The sequence below is a fragment of the Gymnoscopelus microlampas genome (assembly GCF_963454915.1).
Source record: "Gymnoscopelus microlampas genome assembly, chromosome: 7".
In the NCBI taxonomy this organism is placed as follows: Eukaryota; Metazoa; Chordata; class Actinopteri; order Myctophiformes; family Myctophidae; genus Gymnoscopelus; species Gymnoscopelus microlampas.
In genome coordinates, this window is record NC_139944.1 from 44923033 (window position 1) to 44933746 (window position 10714).

At 38.5% G+C, this 10714-nt stretch overlaps 1 protein-coding gene across 1 annotated transcript in view; it reads right to left on the reverse strand.

The window, feature by feature from the left end:
- Positions 1 to 3635: 3635 nt before the first annotated feature.
- slc6a22.2 (solute carrier family 6 member 22, tandem duplicate 2) overlaps positions 3636 to 10714 on the reverse strand; it is a gene marked incomplete at its 3' end in the record, with an annotated part of 9388 nt that continues 2309 nt past the window's right edge. Inside the window, exons 3-15 of the mRNA XM_084061835.1 lie at positions 9874 to 10008; positions 8919 to 9059; positions 8697 to 8796; positions 8466 to 8598; positions 7090 to 7224; positions 6722 to 6825; positions 6454 to 6578; positions 6244 to 6356; positions 5585 to 5722; positions 5195 to 5297; positions 4971 to 5071; positions 4313 to 4483; positions 3636 to 3797 (exon numbers count right to left, since the gene is read on the reverse strand). Coding sequence (XP_083917961.1) covers positions 3636 to 3797; positions 4313 to 4483; positions 4971 to 5071; positions 5195 to 5297; positions 5585 to 5722; positions 6244 to 6356; positions 6454 to 6578; positions 6722 to 6825; positions 7090 to 7224; positions 8466 to 8598; positions 8697 to 8796; positions 8919 to 9059; positions 9874 to 10008 — 1661 coding nt within the window. The remainder of the gene's footprint in view (positions 3798 to 4312; positions 4484 to 4970; positions 5072 to 5194; positions 5298 to 5584; positions 5723 to 6243; positions 6357 to 6453; positions 6579 to 6721; positions 6826 to 7089; positions 7225 to 8465; positions 8599 to 8696; positions 8797 to 8918; positions 9060 to 9873; positions 10009 to 10714) is intronic.

Here is a 10714-nt window from a genome sequence, read left to right on the forward strand (position 1 = left end):
ATTGTTTCATTGAATACTTTATTAATAGTTTGCAAAACTTGTGGGTCACAATCTCTCTCTCGCACACACTATTTGTGTGTGTATCACACAAACACTATATCACATGCCCCAAAAAAGATGATTGCATCAAATACTGTAAATGATAAATGTCCAGTCCATGTCCAATGTTTTTGACTGAACAGAGGGATGACGCTTAATCTCAGTTCTTATGACATCCAGACCGACAGAAAATGCAGTAAACAAACCAGCAGGTCTCACTTTGTACATCAGAGGAAGAGGCTTCAGCTGGATAAGTAACCTGCCTGAAAACCTGTACAATACAATATCAACAAAGGTCTTCTGATAGAAAATAAATCATTGGGGAATTTATGTATTCATTGTGGTAACTAGTTTGACCTACATGTGCAAAATACCATATTATCCACTGAAGAAAACTCCCCCACCATGGAATACAGTGATAATCTGGATGAAGAAGCACCCTCTGGTATATGTACACTCGCTTGAAGTGCTATGTGTTATCTTGGCCAGTAGATGGGGGTAAAAGATTGGACCCTATAATAAACTGCATTCTATCAGTTATATTGATGGCAGTGTACTTACTGTAACTCAACTTGGAATGAACAAGGAAGCTTACAAACTCTGGCTGAAAAGTACTTGCATCATGCATTGCTAATAAGCATGACCAGATAGACAGGCAGGCAGGCAGGCAGGCAGGCAGGCAGGCAGGCAGGCAGGCAGACAGACAGACAGACAGACAGACAGACAGACAGACAGACAGACAGACAGACAGACAGGTGTCATAGCAGCAGTGAAACACAGTATAGGCATCAACTATACATATTTGCAATAACTTTTAGTTCTTCCAAATCAAAGCGAAATAATGTTCTGTTTGCCTCTGCCTTTTACTTAGTTTTTTTTATATAATTTCTTCTACACTGTAATTCTTGGTCAGAAAAAATAATAATAATAATGTTTTACTTTCTATTTTTATTGCACCCTCTTAATGCTTCATGTTTTTTTGAAGCACTTTGAATTGTTGTTGAAATGTGCTTTACAAATAGACTCGTCTTTCCTTGCCTCTGCCTTACTACAGGGCAGGTAGGCTACTGCAGGACTGTTTGCACTGCCCTCTTGTGTGCAGTCATATTACTGCACTTATCACTAGTGCTTACAAGATATCAATGACAAAAAAACATTTTAATTTACAGCTTCAAAGCAGTGATTGATTGTTTGATTAAATGCTTTATTAACAGTTTGCAAAAAATGCTATGCACAATGCTAAAATAATTGAACCAAAGAAAGCACTGGCTTGTTTCCATTGGGGTCCTGTGTATTCAATTCATAGAAACATTTAGTGACAGACAAATATACAATACTATGCAAAAATATCATATAAACGTGTTGTAATCAAAAATAAAAATATGTACAGTGTTGTCAATTTGGCCAGCATTTTTATTTTTATTCTGAGAAACAAGCAGCACTTACTATTACGGACTGTACTTACTAAGTAGTAGTATGTCTACTACTAACTAATTATTACCTATACATAATTATCTAACATTTATGAACTACCTAACTATTAATATCCAAATGAATTAATGAAATGATATTGCAATTACATAAAGAAAAATATGGTGGTATTGTACTCAAGTACTGTACTTAAGTAAAATGTTGAGGCCATTTGCAACACTTTTACTTCTACTCCACGACATCTCAGAGGCAAATATTGTTAGGTTAGGCCTACTAGTTACTTTGTTTATTTTGATTATTATTACAAAACATACATTAAGTCTCTTTGGAGTTGAAAAATAATTCACCGACGCGTTTCCATGTTGTAGCAGCCCCGCTTCTACATTTCGGCGTTCTTCGCCGTTTTATTTCTTTTTTCTCACGCCGTTTGGTGCCCCCCCCCCAAGGTTGGTGCCCTGTGCTTCAGCACCTAAAGCCCGTTGGATGAGCCACCACTGGTTACAAAGAGTAATCATAAATATTACTCAAAGTGGAACCATGCAAGGACACGCAGCTGCTTACAATAGTACAGAACCATGTGAATATTTTACTTTGAATTAAATGTATTTTCTTTAATATGAAAATCATGTTACATTGATGCAGATGTATAGTTAAAAATGGAAATTGTACAAATAAATTACCACAAAATTATAAAACTTTATAAAAGAAAGTTGCATAAAAGAAATGTTCAATCCAAAACCATTCAACATTTAGCCCGTTATTTAAATAACAAAATAAATCCCCTTGGGTGAGGTTAGCCTTCATAAATTTGTAAACATATCATGTAAAGCTTAGAATTGTAATTCCAAGAAACACAAGTGTGCATAAAAAGCACACTTCTAAAACAACACCATAATAAACAACTTGGATTCAGATGACGATAACAGTAATGCCATTTAGTTCAGTTACATTTCCCATACAAGAAAGCACTTCAGCGGTTCTATGGTAAGTGCCTCACATTCTGCTTTCCACATTGACATATGCATGTCATACACTTACCTGTGTTTCCCCATACAGGTAACTATCTATGCATATCAGTATCATTAGTTCTGTTTGAACAACAAAATGTTGCATGTTACTAATCATTGTTTAATGCTTATTAATTTGACAATAATATTTCCATTTGTTTTCATGCTATGACCTCTCACAGTTTTCATATTACATACAGTAGGCTACAACAACGTTCAGCTAATTATTGGGAATGAAGCTTTGACTTTTCAAAGCAATATTCTTTATAATTTTCGAGACAGTGCATTATTTATCAGTGGAATACAGTGGAATAAACTCCCCATTGCAGTCAGAACTGCAGACTCACTAACAATTGTCCGTCTGTAATCTGAAGACTCATCTCTTCAGACTCATCTCTTCAGACTCCACCTCACCTCACCTCACCTTCACTCTTCCGGTACCCCTTTTTGCCACCTTCTATCTCCATCGATGCTAACGACTGACCAAGATATGGCCACTATCAGGCATAACTTGGTCATTCGTTCTCACGTTTTGTTTCTATTGTCTGTTTTTCTTGACCACAAATGTTAAGAATTTATTTTAGATGCATGTTCTTTAGACAGACGCCAGGTACCTTGTGTACCTGGTATCCTACAGTATCAAATTGTTTGGACAGATGCTAGGTTTTTTGAGGCACTACACTGCTCTCTCTGCCTCCTATGTATGTGACTATTTACCTTCCTTATTGTGAGTGGCTCTTGATAAGAGCATCTGCTAAATGCCTAAATCGTAAGTTATCACTTTATAATTTCTTATACCCAGCTTATTTGAGCTTTATACATTTCATTTAAAACATTATTTTATACGGCATAATTTCCATTTGGCAAGCGCACACATTTTCTCCATTAAATACTGAAGGCCAGTGGTTCTCAAACTATGGGTCGCGACCCAAAGTGGGGTCGTGTGAAGGTGCCGTTGGGGCCGCGCATTGGCAACCAAAGAAATACTTGATTTATTATCAAGAAACGGTAAAAAAAAATAATCAAAGAGATGGGGTCGCCAAAAGATTACCCTCATAATAAGGGGTCATGGTATAAAGAAGTTTGAGAACCCTTGCTGTAGGCTATATGTAACTTGTACCATGACAGAATGGCTTGCTTTTCCAATACCATCTCAGTTTATCCATTGTCAGTTGTTCTCTGACTTCCGTTTCCTATTGGAGTTTCACACATGCGCAGCGTGCACATCTCTGTGAAAGTGTGGAATGCCTCAGAATTGAGTGCCTTGTTTGTTGATGGATCAGGTAGGTCCTTTGCTGGAGTGCACAGTGCTTTTACTCGCTGTCAAAGGAGAGTAAGATGTTTTTTTTTCCATTAGCATCTGCATTAGTTATTAAAATAATAATTAAACTTTTCTTTCTTTAAAAACATTTTGGAAATAGCGAAAGTAGCAGATCTACATGCTCGTATAGCATCACAGTATGTGTAACGTCCTCATACTGTAAAGGGAGCCTCCAATGCAGTTGTATCATGGCACCAAATGAACCCAGCGTATTTTTTTTTATCACATTAACACATTCTTAAGAGAAGTCAGTATTCAGGTGTATTCTTTCATTGGCAATGGATCCTTTGATCCTTAAAAGGGTTTGTAATGGTCATCACTTCATCTCTGCTCTGTGATGCCATGGTCATTTTCTAATTTTCTTACTGTTAAAATACAGTTCAAACATGTGAACATAATAATAATAATAACGATAATAATAATATGTGCCATTTACAGTATATAGCGCTTTTTTAAATACTAAAAGTTGCTTTACAAAACAGATAACATGTTGATGTTTTTTTTTTGTGAGTACCTGTTGCAGGGTCCCTGGGGTGACACTCATACTGTACAGCATCCAAAGGGGAACCATAAGTGTTGAAGAGAGAGTAAAGAATCCACCGATGGCATAGCCCCACCAGGGGTATTCATAGATGTTGTTGAATTTCAGAGGGGTGTATTTGACCATGGAAAACAGAAAGATGCACTGGAGAAATAACAAAAGATATACAGGGATTCAGACATAGAGTAAGAGCAAGAAGCAAAGAACAAAGGACAACTTTGTTTTTTTACAACCAAGGTTTATGTTTTAGCTTGTAATTAAAGTAAATAAAAGATGAGTGTTAACATTTCTGCATTTACTGCTTTCTATAGTTTTAGCAATTTTTGCGATATTTTTTACAGTGGGCAGGGGCATTCGGGCAGGTGGCTAAACATGTATTTTTTACACAATAAAAAAGGTCCCGTGGTCTTTGATGGCCAGATGTGAGTTATTAGGGGCTAGAAGAGTTACTGTAAATAATAATAAAGAAATCGCCGGGTTATTGTGTAAAAGAATACATATTTAGCCACCTACCCGAATGCGCCATGGGACATGGGGATTTATTTTAATAAAGGTAATACATTCATCTGCGTCATTGATTGTGAGCTTTTGTTGAGTAACCAAGCTTAAATACAAAATTAAAAATGCTTACTATGCAGATAGCTGGTGTGAAGTACTTCCAACAGTATTTCATGTAAGGCCATGGCCGATAGCCAATCATGTCCTTTATATTGTCATAGTGACGATCCCCACCTTCAGGAAGTAATGAACGTAATGTCAGTCTCATGCACTCCTTGTATTAACATTCTCATTAACTTGTGCCATAGTGTTGTGTAATTGACATTATTTCATATCATAAAACATCTTGCTTCTCACCATATACCCATCCCACACAAGCAGACTGCAAAATGGCAAAAACCAGTAGTGTCATTCCACTGCAGGCATAATAGTCGAACAGCTGAAACACATAAAGTCCGCCCTGTAGAGAGAGAAATGCAGAGTATTTTCAGTAACATCCCTTATAAAAGATCTAGGGCTTTGTCGTTATCATTGTATCAACTGTAACACTGCTAATATATGACCAATGTGATGGTCAAAATACTGATGATTGACCATAACTATATATTCACATGGCGGCCATGTTTTCTTATACGTCACATTCACGGGTGTGAAACCCTCCTCCCAGGTATGACGTATATATACCATAAAAATGGTCACTGTGTGAATTGTGATAAATGATAAATCATCTGATTCTTTAGTTCTTACCTCGGTCACCATCAGAAGGCCAATAAGGAAACTTGCTACACTGATACCAAGAAGAAGAAGTTTGCGTCGATAGCCAGGTTTAAAGAAGGATGGATACATGTCGGAGATCGCTGTGACCAAGGCCTCATGATACACAAACTGTAATAATGAAAGAGGTTGTTTTGCTTACAAATCAATTTCATGACAACTTCATGACAGATGAACATATATCCAGTCACATTACTGGAGTGCATGCTGCTGAACCAAAAGCAATATCATAGGAGGCCATGACTTTTGTATTGTGTATCAGCATGGCTAGCTGTGATTTGGTCAAAGGTAATCAGAGCCGTGCCGATATTCAGTACAACAGCACAACCTCAAGTGTGATATTGTGTTTATACAACAGTTTTTCTACTACAAAGTATTTATCATGTAATGGGAGACAACATTTTAAGATTTGGTTGATTATTTTTTTAATTTACTTGACTCCACCAACAAATGCTGTAGTTCCTTAAGAACTCCATCAACATGTCACTAAGCAAAGTAAGCAACATACAATATAAATGTTCAGCACCCACTATGGTAAAATTACAGATAATGTAATGTAATAATTTGTCCAAACAAAATACGTGACCGGAAGTATTACATTCAATTTCAAACAACTGGATTTCTAGTTTTACCTCACTGTCTAATCCTAGGAAGATGATCATGATGAAAAAGAAGATTGCCCATAGCTGAGGAACTGGCATCATAGCCACTGCACGAGGGTAGGCAATGAACGCCAGGCCAGGTCCTGCAAAGGGTGATTAGATTATGCCATTACACCATGCCAGTTGTATCCCTTTTGCTTGCTAGTCATGTTTATATAGTGTATTAGTGTCAAATCCTACCTGATTCAGCAACCATTGAGATATCCATACCCTGCTCATATGCCATGAAGCCAAGAACGGAGAATATGGCAAACCCAGCGATGAAACTAGTTAAACTGTTTAGCAGGCACAAGTAAACACAGTCTCTGTAATTGAAAAATAAGACAATCAGTAAATCACCACGTTAAGGTCCACCAAGTGGAAGGTAAGTACATTGCACTAAAGCAGAGGTTATATGAATTATTTAGACAATCATTTAATTCATGTCAATAACGCCAAAAAGGAATACCTGTAGCAGTTGTTGCTGTATTTGTTGTAGCTACCTAAAGCTGTCAAAACCCCTGTGCAAACTCCATAGGAGTAGAAAATCTGGCTACCAGCATCCATCCATACCTGAAAATGTTGTAAGAAGTTAGTTTCGTAAAAATGGTATAGGAGATAAATGGTAAATGGTGCATTTATATAGCGCTTTTATCCAAAGTGCTTTACATTCCCCCATTACATTCAGCGTTCACCCATTCACACACACATTCATACACCGATGGCGGAGGAAACCATGCAAGGCACCAACCTGCTCATCGGGAGCAATTAGGGGTTCAGTGTCTTGCTCAAGGACACTTCGACACTAACTCTAAAATCTTTGTTTAACTGTACCACCTCTGGATCAGTGAGGCGGGATGGATCAGGGTACAGGTAGAACATGATCCCTTCTTTGGCTCCTGGCAACGTGCACCCACGGATAAGCAACACCACCAACATCAGGTATGGGAAGGTTGCAGTGAAGTAAACCACCTGAGAGAACCAGAATCTAATTTAATGTCTGTGTCCCATTTAGAGGTTAATTGTTTTGTATTTTCAGCTCATTGCTTAAATCATCATTATCATTTATTTCTATTTTAAAGAAATTTCAAGATTTCTTTAAAGATCTCTGTGTACACATCGGTACACAGAGATACTGTGTACCGATGTGTGTGATTTTTGGACAAAATCTGTAGGAGTAATATCCAAAAATGTGTTTTGCACAAATCTGCCTCCTGGTGGCGCTATAACAGGCCAATCTGAAAAATTTGTGGCAGAGGTCCTGAATTAGCATCCAGGGAGTGTGTGTGCACAGTTTGGCAGTGACCGGGCCAACGGTGCGGACAGGGTGAAAAACATAGTCTCGGCCATGCCTTTTGGCCTGGCGGAGACAATAATAATAATCATAATAATAACTAGAAAAAGTGCTCCTCGGAGCACAACTCTCCGCCAGAAGACTTGTGTTGGTTCGAAGGTCGCGAAGGTCGCTATCCCTCTTATTTGAACCCTCTTGTATATGTAAGTGTCCTATCCATCCTGTCTGGGTAAGTGTCCTCTTCCGTTCATTCTGTGTAAGTGTCCTATCCCTCCTGTCCTATCCGTCCTGTCTATGTAAGTGTCATATCCCTCCTGTCTATATAAGTGTCCTATCTGTCCTATCTGTCCAATAAGACAGATAGGAACAATTGGACCGCGACTACTTGACTACTTCCAGTTCGAAGGTCTGGGAGTGAGCTAGTGGCCGGATTTTCGGTATTGGAATCTGGCTTATCACAGTGACACATGTATTTATAGGTCGCTATCCCTCTTGTATATGTAAGTGTCCTATCCAACCTGTCTGGGTAAGTGTCCTCTTCCGTTCTGTCTGTGTGAGTGTCCTATCCCTCCTGTCTGTATAAGTGTCCTATGTCATATCCCTCCTGTCTATATAAATGTCCTATCTGTCCTATCTGCCAATTATGTATCAGCCATGCAGCCAGTTCATGGTTCCCGTCTTACCTCACTCTGACAGTGGCGGAGACACTGTCAGAGTGATGCCATGTATATATAGGCCCGGTGGCGTCACTAGCCAATCAGATCACAGTATTTCACGTGTCACGTGAGGCTTGACCAATCGGTGTGTCATGTTTAGAAAGTGAAAACGCAGTGATAACAATACTCTCCTGGCGGAGAGTAATAACAACAACAACAACAACAACAATAATAATATAAACAATGCCAGGATTCTGCCTTACCTTTCCTGTAGACTTCACTCCTTTCCAGACACAAAAGTAACAGATTATCCAGGCAAGCAGTAGACAAAGCGCTAAGTCCCATCGAACACTGCCAATTTCTTCAATCCCACCAGACAAGCCCAATATTCTTCTCCTGCAATAAAAGTCTGTTTAGGATTTCAGCCTAAACAGTTGAAGTACGGAAGAACCGTCCTCAAAAGTATACAGTATACTTTCATTATTTTGACTTACTCCCAAAATTCTATGACTGAAGATGTTCTGGGTGAAGATGCTGTACTTCCAAGGAGGCGCTCATTAGTTGATTGATTCTTGCCAGTCTCGAAACAGCCGTCTTATGACAACATAAAAGGATATGCTTTGATCAAGTTACAGTAAGCAGAATTGGTGATGGACTACAAAAAGAAAACATAAAGTTTAGTTGTTCATAGTTTTTTTGTAATTAATTGTGATTACCTGTGTTCCAACTGTTCCGGCAGTTTGCCCAAGGCAGCTCAGCACTGAATGAGAAAAAAAGGAAGAGGAACGCCCAGGCCAGTATGATGATGTAATACACTCCTGTGTATAAAACAACCACTTGGCTTCCATATCCCAAGCCTATTGAGAAATACGTATATCATATCAACATGGGCCATATTCACACTGTAGCCATTTTGCTTTTACGTCATACTAGAGGGGTGGGGAAACGCCACCCTGTCCCACCCCCCTTGTTTTGTATGACATTACAACACTATGGCCATCATTTGAATATGGTCAATTATACAGGACAGCTAGAATGTGCCTCCTAGTAACTCAGTCCTTCCCAAACCTGGACCCAAATAATTACTGAATACACCCAAACCGAACACTTTTAAAGGAAATGCAAACTGAAATAAACCATCACAGCGTGAATCATCATCATGATCCAGAGCTAACAGTCTGTGTAAGGCAATGGTTCATTGGTTCTTAACCACTTGAACCCCAGCATCCATATTCTGGGGGGAACACTAGCCAAAAACAGCAAATCTACAAGCTCACAATTACACGTTTTTTGGTGAAGAGATTTGGCGTAGACAGAAAAAAATCGGTCCATACAGCGGGAAATATAGTAGTTGCTCAGTAGGTCACAACTCACGCCTGAAAAATCTCTGATCTAGAGTGCAATGTCAACAAATTATTTGATAGGCTACACATTTTACATTCGGTTGAGCTGTTTAAAAGGTAATAGTGATATATAAACAGCTAAACAGGGTGAATGGCAGTCGACCAGAGGAAATTGACGATACATTTTTTGCCGCATGGACAACGGTACTCTTTCATTAATAGTCTGTAAATAACTTTAACATTAAATTATGTATTACAATTAATATTATTTTTATGGTATCATCTGAAGTCATGCTAGTCTATAACCCTGAAGAGATTGAAATGTTACCTTCAAAGAGTGGGCATATTTTCCTCCAACATGTTATTCCACCCTGACTGGTGTACTGACCCAGTGATGTTTCCAAGAAGAACAGAGGGATGCCACAGGTGAACAGGAACAGAATGTAAGGTATGAAGAAAACACCTGGGAAATGTCATATAGCCGGTAAACATTAAATATTTTCAAAAATGTAAAAAAAAAAAAAAAGAATAGCTACAGTATTTTTTACTATAGTCACTATTCTTGCTAAAGAAGTGTAGGGCTTAAGTGTTTAAAATGAAGCCTGCTAAACCACACCTGTCGCGGAAATCACATTTCATTTGATGGTCTGGTTTACCATGCTAGTTAAAATGGGGCTTATTGAAAGGAAATTACAGTAAGTGACAAGTTTTATAATGCTTATGATCTAGAACATCCATCTAGAACATCCATGACTCGTGATGACCCAAAAATAGGTTGTGAGAAGTTCTTCAAAGGTCGTGAACCAAGAGCAACTTAGATAAGTGAACCTTATCTGATCTAGTACACTGGTTTATCACTTCATTGGTCCTGAGCGTCCCGGGTCAAACCAGTTGAGAATCACTAGTTTAGATCAGTGGTTCTCAACCTTTTCAGGCCGCGACCCCCCAAAATAATCATAATTGAACTGGGGACCCCCCAAAATAATCATATTTGAACTGGGAACCCACACCCTGACAAGCACTTGGAATTGTAGGAGTTGAGGCATTACATTTAGTTTGACTCGGTTCCACAGATAAATATATTGTGAAAATAGCAGATCTTGTAGATCGGCTATTTTCAAAATTTCTGCCTCTTTCTTATATTATTTGACAATTTGGCCAATGCATGA